Below are 19,862 nucleotides of genomic sequence, written 5' to 3'. Positions count from 1 at the left end.
GAACACTGGAGGCACAGCCTACCTGGAAGGTGTAGGCTAGCAAGCCAGGAGACCCGCGGCGGGGCGGTGGGAGGAAAACCTTCTCCAGAGCCAGGCCTGATGGGCAAAAGGTAAGTGTGAGGTGAGGATGGATGTGCCTGAATAGTGCGTGGAAGAGAAGAGCCGGTGGCAAAACGCTCTTACCTTGCTCGTTAAGGTGGACACAACCGCTGCAGCCTGCTAGTGTGAAGCGCCGATGGCGTTGTGAGCAGCCGCAGCGGTTGTTATAGTTCTGCATCTGATGCGTTGAAAGGGTGTGGCTAGGTCCTGTCACTGCCGCGAGTGCCAATTGAGTCAAGGCACCGCGAGGGTGTGAGGCCACTGCTGCACCAATAAGTGCGCGCTAAACAATGGGTGTGTACGTGCCTCTGGGTGGAGCTTGAGGTGGAGGCTGTGTGCAGCACCGGCGGTACGTCGGGCGTCAGAAACTAAGGACTGCTAAATGAACGGGCAGTCCGGCGGAGTGTCGGCGATGGCGGTACTTAACCAAACCATTTGCAAAAACTGTTGCAGAAAAAAAGGAACCTCAAAATGAGCTGTGGCCGTTTTGCATAATGCGGTGCAGGGGCAGTGGACGGAGCATCTGTGTGTCAGTTATGGAGGCTAAGGGGAGGGGCAATTGAGTGACATGGATGGAGGGAAGGAAATGGAAAAAGAACCGTTCAGGCTGTGTGGAAACTGCATGTGCGGAGCACCACGGATTGGTGCTGTAATGAAGAGTGTAGAGAGGGCAATGTAGGTGGATGTGGAGAGCGGTGCAAAAAAAAGGGTTTGAATAAGAAATAAATAAAAAAGTGTATTTATGTCACAGAATAACATGTTGGATATGGCGGAAGCACGGCAAGGTGCTGCCGTGTGAAAGAAAAAGCAGAGGAATCCAAAGGAGAGAGGGAGGGGAAAGAGAAAAAGCAAGGGAAAGTGAAAGAAAGGGGGTGCAAAAGAACAGAAGACCAGAATTCCGATGTGTGTAGGATGCACACAAGCTCAGATGGCAGACAGATCGCTGCTGGATGCAGAGGTCAACAAGGATGGATGTTGGATTTCAATGTTGTAACACTGCAAGTTCCTGCCACTGGATAACTTCATTCAGGCCTCGTTTACATGTGTCTAAGCGGAAAATCCACTTTTTTTCTTGGGTGAAAAGCATGGCGTGGTAGTTTCCTCTTCATTTAGGGCGCTTGATCTTTTCAAGGATGGTCCATTGGAAGGACTCAGCTGTGTGTCCTTCTGCCACAAAATGGGGGACCATTGCTGCTGTCAATTTCTTGGTTCGAATGCATGAACTATGTTCGATCATCCGTTTTTTCACTTCTCTTGCAGTCATCCCAATATAGCGCAGGTTACCTGGGCAAGTAATCATGTATACTACTCCTTTGGTGTTACAGTTAGTGAAGAGTTTTTGAACCCATGGTGTCTTCAACCCGATGTCCACCGTTGTGCTGCGAGCAGTCTGTGTACACATAGAGCACGACCCACAAGGACTGTGTCCCACGGGGGAAGTTTGGTTCCATAGAGTGCTTTGGGTGTCTGCTATGGTGTCTGTTTCTGGGCGCACAGTGTGGACCAGAGCGTCTCTCAGATTGCGTCTTCTTTTCAGTGCAAAACATGGCAATTGTATGTTGGATGTACCTGTGTTGAGAATGGGCCACAGAGATGTAATCTCCTTCTTGATTTTGTTGATTAGAGGAGAGTAACTAAAGACAGCCGTGATGGTTTTGTCCTCTGTTTTCTTTTGATGTTGCTCGAGTGTGCATGGGCTTGGGATATGTCTAGCCCTTTTGTAGGTGTCATGGACAATCCTCTGTGGGTAGCCCCGCTGGACAAGTTGTTTTTTGAGAGTTTTCGCCTGGGCAGTATAGTCATCTGTCCTGCTGCAGAGGCGTCAGTAACGTAAGAACTGGCCCAAACGGAGGTTGTCATTGAGGGATTTTGGATGGTAGCTTAAGTATGCAAGTAGTGAATTCTTGTCAGTGTCTTTCCGATAGACCTTGGAAATTAGTCTGCCTTCTGATGCCATTATTGCAAGGTCAAGGAAATGGGTTTGTCTTCTGTCTTTATCCATAGTAAATTGAAGGTGGATATTCTGCGCGTTTATCCATTCGTGAAATGACATGAGGTCTTCATTGGTTCCTCTAAAGATGACGAAGATGTCATCTATATAGCGGTGCCAGATGAGTAGTTTGTCACGAAAAAGGGTTGGTGTTTGGATATATGTGCTGGAGCTCCAATGAATTCACATACAGGTTAGCCAAGCTAGGTGCGAAGGTGACACCTATGGCGGTGCCAGAGTCCTGTTGGTAGAACTGGTCATTGAACATGAAGTAGTTTCCTGTGAGGGCTATCTCAGCCAGAGTGGCTATGAAGGTAGATGGTACTCCATATAGATCAATTCCTGAGTCCAGGAGGTCTTTAAGCATCATGAGGGTTTCTTGTTGAGGAATCTTCGTGTAGAGTGACTCTATCGAGGTAACTAGCAAGTCGAGGTCAGGGTTGAATGGCAGGGAGTCAAGGAGGCTAAGCATGGATGTGGAATCCTTGGCGTAGGATTTCATTTTGGGAATCTCGTCCTTGTTAAAGAAATCTACATATTGGGAAATAGGTACCAAGATTGACTGTATTCCTGAGACTATGGGACAGCCAGGTGTGGGAAGGATGCCTTTGTGTATTTTAGGTAAGGCATGTAGAGCCGGAGTCCTAGGATCCTGTGGTGTCAGGAAGGAGGCTTCTCTTGAGCTCACATAGCCTTCTGCTTCAGCTTCATCAATGATAGGTGCTATTAAAGCCTGGAGGGAGGTTGTCGGGTCGCTGCGAAGTAGATGGTAACTGGTATTGTCGCTGACCAGAGCTTCTACCATCTTGATGTAGTCGAGCAGTATTTTGGTTGACAATCCCGCCTCCTTTGTCCGCCGGTTTGATAGTTATTGTTGGATTTTTTGCTAGAGCAGAGAGAGCTTCAAGTTGGGTTTTAGAGCAGTTGTTGTGAACAAATGGGATGTCTGCCTCGATTTCTGAAAGTTTTTTCATGAGGGCTTGCTCAAATGTGATGGATTCTGCTGTATATGCACTCGAGGGTGCACAGAACTCGGATGGCGGTCGCAGACCTGTGATGTCCTGTTTTGTATTGGTTTTATCTTCAATAAATTGTTGCAAGTGTATCTTTCAAAGAATTTGCGTATATTCGATCAGGGTTTGAAATGGATCATATCTGGCTGTTGGTATGAATGAGAGACCCTTTTGTAGGCTCTCTGCCTGGGTGTGTCAGGTTGTGTGATGATTGGTTCACTATCAAGGAGGTAAAGGTATCATTGCCTGTCCTCTGCTGTGCATTACCACCATGGATTGTTGTGGTGTTTGCCATCTGCGTCTGCATTGTCCTCTGCCGCGTTGGCCTAAAAAAGGTACCTCAGGGGTATTGTATTGTGCAGGGGTATTGAATTGAACTCTTTGGCCTTGACATCCATAGCTGCCAGAGCTGTTGCTGGTGTTGGAGCTGGAGTTGGACCATGTTCTGTTCTGACCTCTCTGCGAGTTCTGAAACCAGAGTTATGCTGCATCTCTCCTCACTTGTCTCACTTGTCTCGCCTCGTCGGTGAAGTATTCATCAGCGACATATGGATAGACTTTCACGTGGGTGAAGTTCTTTAAATCCTTTTTCAATTTGAGAATTTTCCTGTTGAGGTTGGTTTCTTTAAATTCTTTAAGAGAAGTCTCTAAAAGAGCAAGTTTGCCAGTGTATATATTTATTGCTAGCTTGGTCTTGAGAATGTCATTTTTCAGTGTCAGTTCTGCTATCAGTTTGTCGGTGACTGAGTTGGCTGTGTTGATAATTAAGATAAACCAATCTCGAGTGCACTTGTTTGCTATAAATGACCAGACCTTTCTGAACTGGAGATTGTCTGGAAAAATCCGTGGTTCTATGTGGATGTTCAAACCATCGGGAGCGGCGTGGGCCCTCAAATATTCAGTCAGACCAAATTTGTTGTGGCTCCACCGCAACACTACAGGATATCCCCAAGAACAACAGGGGGTACCCCAAATAAACTGAACTCTAAACTCAGAAATACAAGGGCTCTCAGCACACCTCACAGTCAGTGGGACTGTGCTTTTTAAAGAAGAAAGTAAAATTAAATTCTTTGATAAACAGTCCGATTCATGCTACCATCCACACCGTAAGTGCTTCGCGCCATCAGGGTGTACAAAGGATAACCCGAGAAATCCCGGTGTCTCCTACTTGTACACGTCAATCAAAGAGATTTTGGCCTATCAACCACGAGATCTAACCCCCTCTCATATTTACCCACCACACTTCTGGATGCCCCCCCTCCCTTTCCCTTCTACCCTGTCGCAGGCTGTCTGTGCCGGCACTACATATGGTATGCAAAAGAACACATGTAGGCAGCCCAATTGAGTTATCCTAACCTTCCCTTTCAGACAGATATCACACCTCCTGCTGTCCAGTGCCAGTTGACCGACTTCCCACCCACCGTGACCACCCGTCCATCTCTGGCAGGTCTCTGGATGTCCCATTAGAGGGCCAGAGCAGGTCACCATCTTGTGTCCAATGGTTAGTACCACCACCACATCACTATAATTACTCCTGTAGTCCTGCCCTTATTTGCAAGCACACCAATGATTCCCCAGTGAACCGTCCACTGTGTACCAGTATGCCCCTACGGTTTGGGAAGGCAATAGCTATACTGGCTTATGTAAGCCTCAATTGACCCTGTTGTTAGTACCCAATGGAAGGTTTGGCACCCTGAGCCCGCTGTGGTCCCGTGGTACCCCTATGCATCTGGTCGTCCTAGAAGGTCTGCGAAGACGCTTTGACCCATTGGAATAGTGGGACCAACTATTCTCGGCACCTTCAACAAAACTTGCAAGTAAGCCTTCTCGGAGTGTCCCTGGGCCAACCAGCGGGCTGACCAGCTTACTCAGGACCTTTGCTCTATCTCTGCTGCCATTTTGAGGAAGCCCTCAAAACTTAGTATACTGCTAACTCTGTGTCCCCGGCACCCTCACACCAAATTTCGAACATTTGGCATTCCCAGGTCTGAAGTGAGACGAGTGCGCCAGGACCGGAGTAAATGCGGTTACCGTGTTGCCCAGCCACGGCAACAATCTTTGCAGGTGAGCTGCATTTGTGACCTTCGTGCCCCTGAACCCTGCTGCTTTGAAACTGGCCTGATCCATCCAACAGGAGCAGAGAAATCGCCACTGTCCCGTTTAGGAATCATCGCTGTATCTTCGCACCTGAAAGCCACAGAGACATCCTTTTTGTCACATTTGAACCTGCAACCACAGTGGAGTCGACTGGCGAAGTTTGGTCCAGAGTGCACCTGGGACCGGTGAGTAACCCTAACCGGTGGCCCCAACACCTGCAGCCATTTTTACGCATGAATGGCCCCTTGGGGTCCCTCTCCTTTCCACTGCTAGTGCAAACTAGCGAACTATTCCTGAACCTTGGAACTGCCTCTGCCTTCAAGTGGAGGTCCTCCGTGAATAGTGGAAATCTATTCTTCATCGCCTCACCCACCTTCCGAAGCTGCTAGAGACCCTGTTTTGCTCATTGGAACAATCGTGTGCACTTGCATTGCATGTACTATTGAGCACAAGGCACCCCTCTTCTTAGGGCTTGGACTGCCTCTTAGTTAGTGTGTGTTTGATGTTGAAGGGGACTAAAGACTACCTGCCCTGCCTGTTTTCATCCCTTCTAGGTTGTAGACATATTTCATGCTGTCAACCCTTTATACCCCAATGGTCTTGTATATATCTTGTATTGATAGTGTTGTGTTGGTTTAGTAGTGTTGCTGTGATTCTTTTACTATGTGTTCAGTTACAAAGGCCTTGTAATAAATGTGTTTACATTATTGATATATACACCTGTCTGGGAGTAATTTGTAAGTGTCCTTGCTCTGTGTGCTCATTGAGGTCCTTCAGTCACCTTCAACCCTCCTGAGACCTAGTCTTGACCTCCTGCCATAGCTACCTTGATTGGTATGGCTTGTCCAGAGGTTTCCCTGTTCCAAGAAACTAGCCTGGCCTTCTGAACCTCTGCCCACCAGGTCAGAGGTCAGAAATCCATCTTAACAATAAGCAGGCAGAATGGAATATGGTATGTCAGCAACCCTCAACCCCCGTAAACTCAATCCACGTTTACTGTAGTGAAGGCACATTAGAAACTATATAAGCATTACAAAAATAAATCAAAATGCAAAACAAACTATTGAAATGTGACCAGTACATTTGTAATCGATGCAAGATGGTGTAAAGAATCTTCAAAATTACATGATTAAAGATCATCATCCAACTGTCGTCAAAGTAAATTTGTCATATGAGCAGTTCTTCGTAATGACATCAACCTGTTATGTAAACTGCTGTCTTCTCTTTTGAACAGGTTCTGATTGCCTCATGGGAGTATATCTTTTCTTCATTGGAGTCTTTGATGTTAAATATCGAGGGCAGTACAAAAAACATGCTCTTCTGTGGATGGAAAGTTTGCAGTGTCGAAGCATTGGATTCCTGGCCATGCTGTCGACAGAGGTGTCGGTGCTGCTCCTGACCTACTTAACTTTGGAAAAATACTTGGTGATTGTGTTCCCTTTCAGCAATATTCGACCAGGAAAGCGGCAGACGGTGATCATCCTTGTGTCAATATGGATCATTGGGTTTATAATTGCTATCATTCCATTCTGGAATGAGGAATTCTTTGGAAATTATTATGGAAGAAATGGGGTTTGCTTTCCCCTTTATGCTGACCAGACAGAGGAAGATGGGGGCCAAGGGTACTCTCTTGGGATTTTTCTTGGTAAGTTTGGCTGTAGGCATCTGGGTTCATTTCTACTTAACTCGGTTTGTAAATCAATACATTTTTCTAGTGGAAGGGGAGATTCACCTATGACAAGCTGTACTTAAGACAAATATTTATAATCTGGACCCCCCTATTCCAATATATGTCAGCATCCACTAAATTGTCAGAGATAATTAAATCCCAGACTAGAAAATCAATTTGGAATGATTGATGTGGGCCTAAAAATATGAATCTATAAGTCTAGCCGGTAAATAGAGCAACTAGTTTTTTGTTCGCCAAACCAGTGTAACTCCAACACACTTGTTTTACAAACACAAAAGCTTGCAGTGTTTCACAGAAAGATAAATGTTCACAATTAGTATTGCAAATTGCAGATTCAAGTCTCAAAGTAAAGTTCGCAAGAATTGTGTGTTCCACCTGCCTTGTGATGAGCAAGGGAAATAACCAATTCCATTACAGTGGCAAAGCTTTGACTGGTTATCATCTGCCCAAGCAAAATTATTTTCTAAAGTTACTTTGATGAAACGGAAACTACTCCGCAGAAATCTAAGAGCAAGCATGGTCTTCAAAGCGCTGTGAAAAGATCTGTGACATAACTAGGCCAAGTAAGGGCTCGGTCATAATGGTAAATAAGGAATTTTATACCTCATTCATGACTATACTGGCAGCATGGGCCAAGGGCAGGCTATACTCCTCAAAAGACGTGAGTCAGCAGCGAAAACAACTAAACAGCAATAGAATGGTAAGTGCCAAATAAAAGAAAATTCGAAGCAGCGGTCCATAAAATTATGCACTTTACTCAAAGTATTACAAACCATTCCTTGTAAGGCAAGTATACAGATAATGCAGTTTTTCTATTTATAGGCTTAACCCTCAGGGTATTAGATGACAAGAGGTAAAACATGCAGGTAAACATGAATTAAAAAGAAACACACAACGAAATGACTTACTTTTAAAAATGACTTTGGGTAAAGTAGGAAAAGTTGACCTAACCAGTCTCTAGGGCACAAGGTACCTAGAAAGCTGGGCAATGGGGATCTAGTCCTCAAATTCACTACTTTAGTCTCATAGGTAGGTTCAGTGGAGTCAAGCATGCTTCCTGCCGCTTCTTCTTGAAGCAGAGGTGGAAGCTTAAGTCCAGACGTTTTGCTACGGCAGGTACCTCAGACACAGAAGGTAATCAGTTATGTGAAGAATTGTAGAGTCCAATGAGGGATTTGAGGTGTGACTTTTCAGTCTCAAAACAGGTTGAAATTCTTCTTTGATGAAAACCTATCATGCTGAAGAAATGAAGACTATACCCTCATCTGCTTAGCCAAAGGTTTGGAAAGCCAGGTTAACTATCTAAAATATGTTTTAGCAGCAAAGTCAGCATTGCCAAATCACTTAATTCCCCAATGTACTGCTACACCCATCTTTAATAGGATATAGATCTTTAATTCAGTTCATCCCTACGTTATAAGAGGCTGCAGCACTGCCATTAGTCACAAGGATGCATTGCAAATAATGAAACATTTATCATGAAAATGATTTCCTTTTTCATTTACAAAAGACTTGATTGATGATATTGGTCATACCTTTGTTTCTGGACTCATGATCTTCTAGTGGGTAACCTCTGTTAGTTCCCAGAGGTTGTCGAGAAAAGAAAGTTTCACTCTTCTGGAATGCTTATCTCCAGCCCTGGCGAGGCCCTTTGAACTGTAAGTTATCAAGTCAGATTCCTTTTAGGTTTCTTCTAAGATGTAAGTGCTTTTTACTCCTTAAATATCATAATTCTGACTGGGGATTGGTCTGTGTACCACCCTCCTGGCTGTAGTAAGCCATAACTAATGTAACAACTATTCCATCCTTTGCTGTGTCATACCCAGAGTCCTAAATCTGCAGGAGGTTGGGGATCTTAAAAGAAGTGATGCAAAGTACATTTCCAGGCTGGTGGGACCCTTATTCTCATGCCACCTGTCTCCTCACAACATGCCTCCCCTTGTCTGATACAGATCAAAGAGTCTCTATGGTAATTGACTTCTTTCAGTCAATCACCCATTTTCTTCGTATCTCCTTTGAAGTGGATAGTACCCAGCCCCACCCGAAGAAAACCATTCTCCCCACCTTGGAGAGGTGTCAGGATTCCCTACAGGGCACAAAGCATTACCTTGGAGCATCAGCCCCATTTTGTTTATGGTTAAGCTTCAACTGAAAGAAGCTTGCAGCAGATGACACTTTAATTTGCTTGGCCAAAGTGGAAAGCCAAGTTAGATAGATAAAATGTATTTTAGTAGTAAATTCGGCTTTGGCAAGTAACTTGAGTTCACCATATACTAGTATACCCATCTTTTAAGATGATACAGCTTTGTCTTTATTTGAGATCAGCCTCCGCTTCAGAAAAGGCTTGCAGCCTTGTCATCAGATACATGGATGCATTGCAGTCAATGGGAAGTTTCTCATTAATTATTAGTTTTTATTTCTAAGGACTTGTGGGATGGTATTAGCATACTTGTATGAAAAACATTTGTCCTTTTACTTTTGACCACATTTTTTGACCGTTTTCTTGGTCGAAATTTGGTCAAGTTTAATATATATATATATATATATATATATATATATATATATATATATATATATGGGGTGGCGGGAATATGAGGGGTTGCAGGAGCTCCCCCCCCCCCGCATTTTCGACCAAAAATAATTTGGTAAAATGTGAAAAGGTCAAATATTTTCGACCAAGTAGATCTAAACCCAGGGATGTTGGTGATAACTTTGTTTCTGGATTCTTGGTCTCCCAGCAGATAACCTCTCTTAGCGCTCAGAATCTGGTGCAGAAACAGTTGTCCACTCTTCCGGCATGTGTGTCTCAAACCATTGAAGGACCCTTTGAAATCGTTCAGTTCCAATCACATTTCAAATCATTCTTCTTCTTAAATTTCTTCAAAATTATCCTAAGGAGTGAATTTGTTTTCTGTATTTTTTAACAAATGTTGTCAAAGTGCTGTTCATGTAAATCTAGTAGATGCTTTACATAATAGTTACATGGAAGCTGCTTTAAATCTTAATGTACACAAATCTGCAGTGTCCATCTTAGGTATCAAGTCGTCTAGCAGGCACTGACCTGGCAAACACAGATGCAAAGAACAAGGCATGTTATACACCTTAAGCTGACAGTACCATCTGGGTAAAACACCATCACCAATTTTTGAAGCACAGCACACTTTATAAAAAGGAGGCTGCTTAGCAGACCTGACTTTCATGCAGAATCCATCTAATTGAGCACCTGAAATGTGCACAGGCGGTTCCCCTTGCAGATGGAAATCTGTCGCAGAAGAGCATTGTATGTGCACAGTCCTGTGCTACAACTTAGCCAGATTGTAAATCTAAGGACTGTTGTAGTTCCCAAAAGCACCCCAGTGTTACAGGCTGTGCTTGTGAACCCAAGGAAAAGTATAGTCCAGTCAGGTTTCCAGAATTACTAGAATTCTATGCAAGTAATGTCCATGGAAATTAATTGTATGTACATTTTCCTCATAGATTGTATATCCTAACAAGCATTGCTAATGCCAACAGTTTTGGCTTTTGTGTATACATGAGACAGGCATTTGCCAGGCAGTGCCATAGTGGCATTTACTGGTCATCGATGGTAGCAACTGCAAAATGGCATGAGTGCCTTGGCATATAAATAGCAGTGCCTGCCCCACATTCCTAATAATTATACACCAGTCAAAACTGTTGGCTTTGGTAATGCTTGTTTTTAACAGGACTTCAGTGAAGGACACAAATATTGCTTATACATCGAGTGTCTGAAGGCATACCTGGTTAAGACATTTTGATTACACCAGTAGTCCAATTACAGCTCCAATTAAGTCATTAACTCTCAGAAGACTGCTTTGCAAAAACACTGGCAGACACTTCGAACACAAAGGTTGATGGTAAGTCTTGAGAAAGCTAGTTCAGAGAGATCCCAGGAGGACATGTTTGGGGCGGCGAGGTTCAGGAAGTGGGTGGGAATGACTATAAAGATTAGCATGGCCATGGTCAGTCAATGGGTGGGTAAATAACTAAACAACAGCCACAAGCTTTGTGTTCCTCCTAATATGCCATTTCTCCCTATCTGCACTATAATGCAAAAGTAACTGATAATAAAAAAAAAGCAGGACTGGAATATACTATTTAGTGGCTCTACAGGCAAGCCCTGGCATCATTACTCATTTGGCTGAATTTTTCTCTAATTAGCCTATTGTTTCATCTGCGCCAGGATTCGATTAAGTTTGTTGTGTGCGCACTATAAAGGACTCAAAAGTGATTTCTCGAAGTCGGGATTCAGAGCTCAATGTAGCATATAGACAGCCACCCTTCAGATGTTCAAAGAAGCTGTGCAGTACTGTGTGTGTCTGTAGACTACTGATGCTACGGTGCCTATCAGCGGCCATTGACAGAGGTGAACATAGCGAGTTTAACACATGCCACTCACGTGTGAGATTGGATGGAGATGTTTTACATTGTTTCACCCTTTCTCCGAGCCTAAAGATCTCAATGCATGTAAAGGGCATTTCGAGCTATTAACTTTGCCCCTTGAATTTACCGGTTTGTCTCGGACACTGTGAACGAAAACTAGGTCGCTTTAGAAGTCTAAATACACTTCAAAGTTTTGGCAATCGTATGTAAGGTGCTTCTCCTCCACCAGTAGGGTGACCAGTCCTCCAGGTTTTGCCAGGACTGTCCCGGAATTGCGCTCTCTTTCCCCCCTTCACACGATAATTCTTCCATTGGAAAACGCAGTGGTCCCGGTTTTTGGTAGTAGGTCTTCATAGCTGGCAGACATGAATGCGCACAGAATAAATGCTGCATTTTACGAATTAAGATAATGGTAGTTTGTGATAAATCAATTTATAATATGTGTTTATTCCAACAGTTGTTGTGGAGCAAGGACACTAGCGGGGCCTTAAAGAACTGGACATGTGATGGGGGAGGGCACATGGGAGTGGGGAAGAAGGGGAGGGATGGGGAAAGGGGAAGTTTGTGAAAGTAAGAACAAATAAAGATAGGTTGTACACGTAGCAGGCTCTGTGGTATTTGTGGAGACACCGGCTAGTGATCCCAAAACAACTGGCGATCAAGCATCCAACAAGTGCACCCACACAGAAGACGATCTGGACGGAGCACGGTGAGCAGGAGGGTTGGGGTGAGCACTGGGCTCCCATGCCAACTCCAGGCTGCAGAGTATGCCCCAGGCCCCGGGCCGCATGAAATGCGGGACGATGGAGGGTCTGGGAGTTTAGGCGTGGGGTGGGGGGAAACGGCACGAAAGCGTAAGGAAGGGCGTCCGAACGGCGCCACAAGAAACAAAAGCCCAGTAAAGGGCAGGAAGCAGCACCTGGGAAGGTGCGAAATATAACAGCAAGGGGACAGGGGGGTAACCCGGCCGCCCCAAGAAGAAACAAAAGGCCGGGGGTGTATAAGTAAGCCAGGAAAAGGAGAGGCAGCACAAACCAGGTAAGAGCTCACCTCTCTCAGGTAGGCTCTTAGTGCCTGGATAAGGGGAAGGAAAAATGTTTGCTCTTGCCGGCTCACGCATATCCACCTCCTCTTAATTCGATCTAAACGCGTGGCTACGAGTTTGCCCAGCCGTGCCGGAGCAGGAGCAACTCAGAAGTACCAGCTGCGAGCGAACAGAGCACTTTCGCCGTGGACAAGCGAGACGGGCGAGAAAGATCGGGATTAGAAGACCAGGAGAAACAGAGGACGCACAGTGCGAAGGAGCAGGAAGGCGTGGCTGACAGAATTCAGACGAGAAGGATGGCGGACGGAAGAGCAAAAAGGGCTCAAGAATTCTCAGAATGGGCGAGAAAGGCAGAGAAAGAATATGGGGCACAATGGGTGCTGGAAATAATGCAGAAGGAAGAAAGGGCGAAGGCAATGTCACCCTTGCTGTTCATAGAGCCCAGCAGCAGCGAAGGAGAAGACGAGTTACCGCAAGGACAGAAGAGGGGGAGAGTGGAGTTGAAGAGATCGGAGGAACAGACAGAGGCACCTACCAAGAGGAAGAAAAAAAGATAAAAACAAAGGTACTGTGATTAATAATGTGGGGAATAAAATCGTAAAAATGTTAAAAAATTGCGTCACGGCTTCGGGTAAGTCGCCCAGAACCAATGGCAAGAAGAGCAGACAGACGTAAGAGGGGATACAGGGAGGAGTGGCAGGGGAGTTCTTCAACTGAAGTAAGCAGTGATGACGAAGAAAGGGATCATTTAAGGGCTTGGGTAAAATGGAGAGGAGTGGTGAGCAGGGAGAAACAGAGAGGGGCACGGGGGCAGGGGCAGAACCCAGGGAAACCCCGGTCCCAGCAACACAAGGGGCACCAGTAGTCCCGGCGCCACAAGGGTCACCAATAGTCCCGGCACCACAAGGTGCACCGGTAGGGCCAAACACAGGGGGGCACCGCAAGGACCCAACCCACAGCCGGGGGTGCCCACGGGGGCACCAGAAGCAACAGTGTCAGGGGACCCACCACTGGGGGCAGCACCGACGGCGGCAGCGGCAGAAATTGGGGGGCCACTCATGATGAAATATGGCAGGCCAACCATGGGTAAAGATGCACAGGGCAGGTCAATAAAGGCAATGGATTGGTATATAAATGACAAAGTAAAGGAGAAAATATGGAGGAAGGAATTCATCGATATTTTCACATTGTTAGATTGTCAAAAGAGGGGGATGAATGTGGCTCCAGAGGACATTACGGAGGACGAGAAAAGCTTACTAAAAAAGGGGCCAGTGGTAAGGAATTTTGACAACTGGATGGCAGCCTTCACCATAATGTCTACAATTATATTACAAAAATTCCCGGAAGACGGGGTAGCATTAGTGGGGTATCAGCAGAGGGTGCTAAAGGTACATGCAACGTTTGGGGCGGACGCATGGCTGGAGTATGATCACGAGTTCAGAAAGGAGATGGACTGCTTTCCGGATATGGGATGGGATGAGGAAAACTTTAATTTCTACATATTTAATGTGCTGAAGGAGAAATGGGATTCCAAGGAGCGAAGCGCAGGGGGGTAGCAGAGAAGGCAATATTGGCAGAATGATTACAAAGCGGATTATAGATACAATAACAGAAGGTACGAATCCAGCTATGACAGAAATAGAGGCCAGAGTTTTCAGAGCAGACAGAAATTATGGGTCGCAGAGAGGATGGCAAAGCAGCCTGCCCCCAACAATGTAGGGGGGGGGCAGCGGGAGCACGGGAACAGCACAAGCAGAACCAGGACAATGTCGGAATTTTGAGAAGGGGGTACCCTGTAGCTGTGGATGGAAGTGCAAGTTCAGCCACAAGTGCGAGAGATGTAAGGGTGACCACAGCAGCTCCAAGTGCAAAAGGGCCGCAGCTCCAAGCGGCAGAAGCGATGAGACGCGGAAATAAGAACTGGGGCGGGAAGGGGGCCACGCCAGTAAAAATTGAGAGGATGGAAGGGTGGCTCCAGAAATACCCAGACCAAGAAACGGCAGATCAGATAGGACAAGGCTTTAGAGAAGGTTTTAACATCCTGTTTACTGGGCAGGGAGCGCAAGACGATGGGCCCAACACAGATTATCCAATTCCTAGGAATAGAAATTGACTCAAGCAAAGGAATGTGCCGGATCCCGGATGACAAGGTGACAGATCCGCTGAAGACAATAAAGGAACTACAAGGAAGAAACAAAGTGACAGTGAGAGAATTGCAAGCGCTGGCAGGAAAGCTGAACTTCGCAGGAAGAGTCATACCACAGGGGAGGGTGTTCCAGAGAAGTATTGAGCTGAAAACGAGAGGGGCTACAATGGGGCACCACACAGTCAGGCTAGGGGGAGGAATCAAGAGAGATCTGGAAGTGTGGGCAGAATTTCTGAAATACTTCAATGGGTCAGTGATATGGCGATCACCGGTAAATGAGGAAGGTAAAAGGGTGTTGTTCACCGATGCAGCAGGTGGCCTTGGTTTTGGCGCAATACTGGGGAAACAATGGAGTGCAGGCAAGTGGCCAAAAACATGGCAGGTGGCGGAATGGTCAAAAAACATAACGCTGCTGGAGCTCTTCCCAATATGGGTCGCGTTATGCGCATGGGGGGAAGAGCTAGGAAACAAGGAGTTGGCAGAATGGTCAGATAACATGGCGGTGGTGCACGTGTTAAATAAAGGAAGTGCGTCATGCATAATAGTGTTGGAATTAATGAGGGCAATCACGCTGGAAAGCCTAAAAATGAATACATGCATTAGGGCGAGGCATATCGCTAGGGAAGCAAACGTGGTGGCTGATGCAATCTCTCGCTTTCAGTGGGAGAAATTCAGGGAGCTCAGACTGGACGCCGACAAGGAAAGAACGCCCACGCCGCGGAAGGCATGGATCGCGTTGGAGGCACTGGAAAGGAAAGCACGGTTGGCCACAAGGTCGACTCAAAAGAAGTGAGAGAAGAACGGAGAAAGGAAAGGGTCATTGACAAACTGACCAGGAACGCCCTAACGTACAAAACGGGTAAGCAGTACGAAAAGCATGTAAAAGATGTGTTGGCGGAAACAGGTGTAAAAGAGGTGAAAAAAATGTAAACGGAAAAAATGTGTGAATTTCTCGAAGGGGCATTTGCCAAAGTGAAAAAGAAAAGCTTTGCAGCAGCGCACCTAGCGGCGGTGGCATATACCACAAAAGTGGCAGGCATACCGGACCCAACCGACAGCGCTAGATAAAATACGCTATGAGAGGATGGGCGAAATTAGAGGGGAAGAAACCAGATAACAGAAGGCCGGTAAATTTTGGGAAGTTGATAATTCTGTTAAAAGTACTACGAGATACATGCAGCAGCACGTACGAAACCGCACTGTTCAGGGCAGCATTTGCGCTAGCATACTATGGGGCTAGAGGTCGACGGGCAGTTATTAATAGATAGAGACGGCAGCGCACTCAGCAGGTACCAGTTTCAGGCAGTATTGAAACAGGCGGTGGCAAAAGCAGGATGGGATCCAGCCGAATTTGGAACACACTCTTTCAGGATAGGAGCAGCAACCTCTGCATGGACGGAGGGCCTGGGAGCAAAGGGTGTGAAAGGAATTGGGAGATTGAATTTGCAATGTTTTAAAAAATACATAAGGGAGGATCTGATATAAACACTTATCTTCCCTGTTTCCATAGAGGCTGGACCCTACAAATTGGCATGGATAGTGGGGCACTACATTTCAAAAACACAATTACATCCTGGTGGGGCCTCCCAGGGATGCACTGGGAGGACATCCAGGACAGGCTATCAGACCTGTTAGGTTTCAGGGACCCCCCCGAGTACCTGGTTATACATCTCAGAGGGAACGACCTGGAAGCACAAATAGGGGTAAATTACAGAGGAACATTTGCGAGTCGCTGCATAGCATAGCCCGCAGCTGGTGGAACACCGAGATTTTCATGTCAGAAATAATACCAAGAAGGGTCTGGTATGGGGCACAGAAGAGGCACGTAATCAAAATAGCCAGGAAGAAACTAAATAAATCTTTTGACTGCTAACTCTCTGTTCTCTCCTCCTTTCCCTTCTCCCTTTTCCTATCCCCACCCCTTACTTTCTTCTATGCACTTACTCTATCAGAATTGTCCCTGGACCTAGTATGATAGCAACCTCGTCTGTCTCCTCCTCCCTCCTCTTACTGGTTTTTTCCTCCCCAACCCCCCTCCAGCACTATCTGAAATGTCGTCAGGCCTAATATGATAGTCACTTGTTTTGTTCCTCCCCTACTTTTCTGCACCCCTCTCCCTCCCCTCTTGTTTTTTTTCCGGCTCTACCAGAAATGTTGTCAGGCCTAGTACGGTAGTCGCCTGTCTGTTTCCATTTCCTTCCCACTCTCCCCCTCCCTTCCTTATCTATGTTTTAGCTCTTGCACTATCTGAAATGTCGTCAGGCCGAGTACGATAGTTAATTTCACATCCTTACTGTTCATGGCCTGTAAGAATGTCATTGTTTTTTCCCTTGTTCCCTCCCTTGCCTTGAAGCGCTTTGAAACACATTGTGTATAGGCGCTATATAAATAAACTATCATATCATCATATCAGTAGAAAAGTACTGCAAGAGCACAGGGCTGCACTTCATAAAACATGGTCTGCACCGGAACAATCCGGACATGTTTCACCAGGATGGGGTACACCTATCAAGGAAGGGGATGGGGTTTTTTCTGACATTTTTAGGGCACTCCAAGAACAGGGTTGTAGGTAGGGTGCTTTTGGGGGGGACCTGAACGGGCGTGAAGAACACCCTCTCAGGTGTGGCGGCATGTGCCCAGGAACGAAGGCCCAGGGATAACAAGGACTCAGGAGGAGCCTTGGGCAACTTCGGGGCTGGACACAAGGTGCCCAAAAGCATATGGCAGTGTATTGATTTTTGTTGTGTTGTATTTTCTGTACGGCCTACAACTTTTTCATAAACATAATTGGTCTGTGATTTATTATTTAGGTAGGGATCTGGTAAGAGGAGAAAAGCGAGCCCACACTACTCAGCCTATCGTGGCGCGGACACCGACGGGCCCGCCATAGCAGTTGCAGAGCTCCGCAGAACCAGAGCGGCAGACCCGATGTCAGTGGTAAGGAAAGCAGCGCCATAGGCGCAGAGCGAGTGGGGGACGCTGCTCATGCACGCAACGCCAAATCAGCGCGTCCGTGTCACGGCAGCCAAGGAGGGGCACACAAGCAATGAGAGAAGGGCAGCACACAGCCCACAGGCAAAGTGGACAATATATGAAAGACATTGCATTGCTACAGAACGCATACAAGGAAGACACTAAAAACGAAGGGGTGAGTAGGAGGAATGAATGATAAAGGAAGGGCAAACAAAAAATCAAGACCAATATTGAGGAAGGCAAGGAACATTGAGGACAGGCAAGTGATAGGAATCACACTGCAGGGACCCAGAGAAAGACAGTAGAGGAGGAAGGACAAGGCATAACACCCACAGGAGATGTTGCCACTGGAAGAGGGACCTTAAAAGGGAGAACCACACTTAAAGACTGTAGGAATTACGCTGCACGCTGCGGCACTAGCTGAGGTGAATACCAGAGTGCTGCGGGGGTGCCCAACCCAGGAGACAACCTACTATACTGCGCAAAAGTGCGAGCGCTGTGCAAACCACGCCTGGTCATCATGCACATGCATTACAAGGCCCAGAGAGAAACACAATATGCACATCAGAGGGTCACAAAGATCTGTATGCAACTGGGCATGGCCAGCCAGATTGCCCTGCTGTGCTGCCTCCAGAGCACGAGGTTAGATGAGTGCAAGACAGAGAAAGACAGCGAGAAAAGGCCCAGCCCAACATAGAATCCAAAACAGCTCACAAAGGACAGGGAAGGCCACAAGGAGAAAAGGAAACAACTACCATCGAAGGGGGAAAAAAACCCAGCAATCAGCCCTCAAGACGACAACGCGCAAGCAGCCACCAACCGAGCAGCGCAGGTGGGGGCATGGGTACTAGCAGACATCATGGCAGGCATGTCATCAAGGGCAACATCCATACGGAGACCATGTCTGTTCTCCCTACAGCAACAACACGATCAAGGCCAGAGGAGGGAGAAATGGATGGAGGAATTCAATGATTTCATAAGAGCAGTAGGGGACCAGGACTCACCTACCATTTCGGCAGGGACGTCATTTCACCAAAATGCCAGGGGTAGCGGAAGTGACATCACACGACCCTTGACCCCCTAATGACATCACATGAAGTGATGTCATTTGACCCCACCCCGAAGTGGTATCGCGGGAAGCGATGGAACATGACCTTTCACCCGTTGACAAAACAGGAAGTGGCATCACATAGATTACACTACGGAAAATATGGTCACAATGTCACTATAATATGATGTACATTTCATACAAGAATGGATCACCATATGAATCGTTAAGATCAGTGTCTATAGGCCAATATTACCAAATTACTGTGAATGCAAGCAGACGTCCATGACCAAATGATAATGATGTGTTATTATATAGCACTTAAGCGCTTTATATAGAAAAAATATATACACCCAATATCACCCAATCTGTGTTGGTACTCATTTATCGACCTCAGAAGGATGAAAGGCTGAATTGAGGCGTTTAAGAACAGACTAAATCAGTGACTCACCCCCTGAAGTGTGCCTGAAATAAACCTTTAATGAGTCTAGCAATTATTGTACAGAATTCCAGAAAGAAACATTATTTGGTATTCCTATTCTTTCTTATTTAGGGTCAGTGCTGAAAGTGTTAGACTTGTGGCACTCCTGTTCTTATTTTTCTTAATTTTTTAAGGGGCCTGAACAAGAAAGCCAGCCACCCAGAATTAAAGAGCCACCTGGCGCTGGCCACAGCCCAGGAGCTAACATTACAACAAAAAAAATATTTTTTTTTTTTAGAGTAGAGGTTGCAAGGGAGACCACAGAGGTCGCAAGGGAAACCTCAGAGGTTGCAATTGCGACCTCTGGCGACCCCTAAATGACATCCCTGCATGTCGGACATGTTCTCTAACCTCGCAGGAAAAGAAATAAAAGGCATCCTAAAGGCAATCTCACCCCAAGAGAAAAACACGTACACAATGATGATTGCTGCTGTGAACAGAAAACTGATCATACTGCTCAACCGTGATTATGAAAGATATTCCTTCAATCAATGTTCCCAGTTTCCCCATGAGACTGTAGGGGAGTTTGTCTTCTGACTCCAAAGGAAAATAGCTTTCTGTGATTGCAAACTTTTCGGACCATGAGGCAATCTGACTATCCGAATTATAGACGGGTGCACTTCATCTGTGTTCCAAAAACACCTGCTGAAAAAAACATGAACGTTACCAGAAATCTTGTACCTGGCCAGAGTGTATGAGAGAGAGAATGTACAAACTTCTGCCATAGAAAATGCCATAAACTCGGACAGTGTGGCGGCGCTACAGAACATGTCACCAACAGGAACCAGGAATCAGGGAAATCTGTTCAGAGCAGGACAAGGAGGCCTGTACCAAAGGCCCCAAGGAGACAAACAGTGCTACAGATGTGGATTTCAATTT

The 19,862-nt window shown here is 46.1% G+C and overlaps 1 protein-coding gene across 1 annotated transcript in view; it reads left to right on the top strand.

Annotated features, from left to right (window-relative positions):
- RXFP2 (relaxin family peptide receptor 2) overlaps nt 1-19,862 on the top strand; it is a 1,759,299-nt gene that overhangs the window by 1,665,709 nt on the left and 73,728 nt on the right. The window contains exon 16 of the mRNA XM_069639740.1: nt 6,434-6,844. Within this exon, the coding sequence (XP_069495841.1) occupies nt 6,434-6,844 (411 nt within the window). The remainder of the gene's footprint in view (nt 1-6,433; nt 6,845-19,862) is intronic.

This window comes from Ambystoma mexicanum, chromosome 7q (genome assembly GCF_040938575.1).
Source record: "Ambystoma mexicanum isolate Mex_15411 chromosome 7q, UKY_AmexF1_1, whole genome shotgun sequence".
NCBI classification, from domain to species: domain Eukaryota; kingdom Metazoa; phylum Chordata; class Amphibia; order Caudata; family Ambystomatidae; genus Ambystoma; species Ambystoma mexicanum.
Note: the sequence above shows the minus strand (reverse complement) of the source record. Positions and strands in the feature narration are given on the sequence as shown.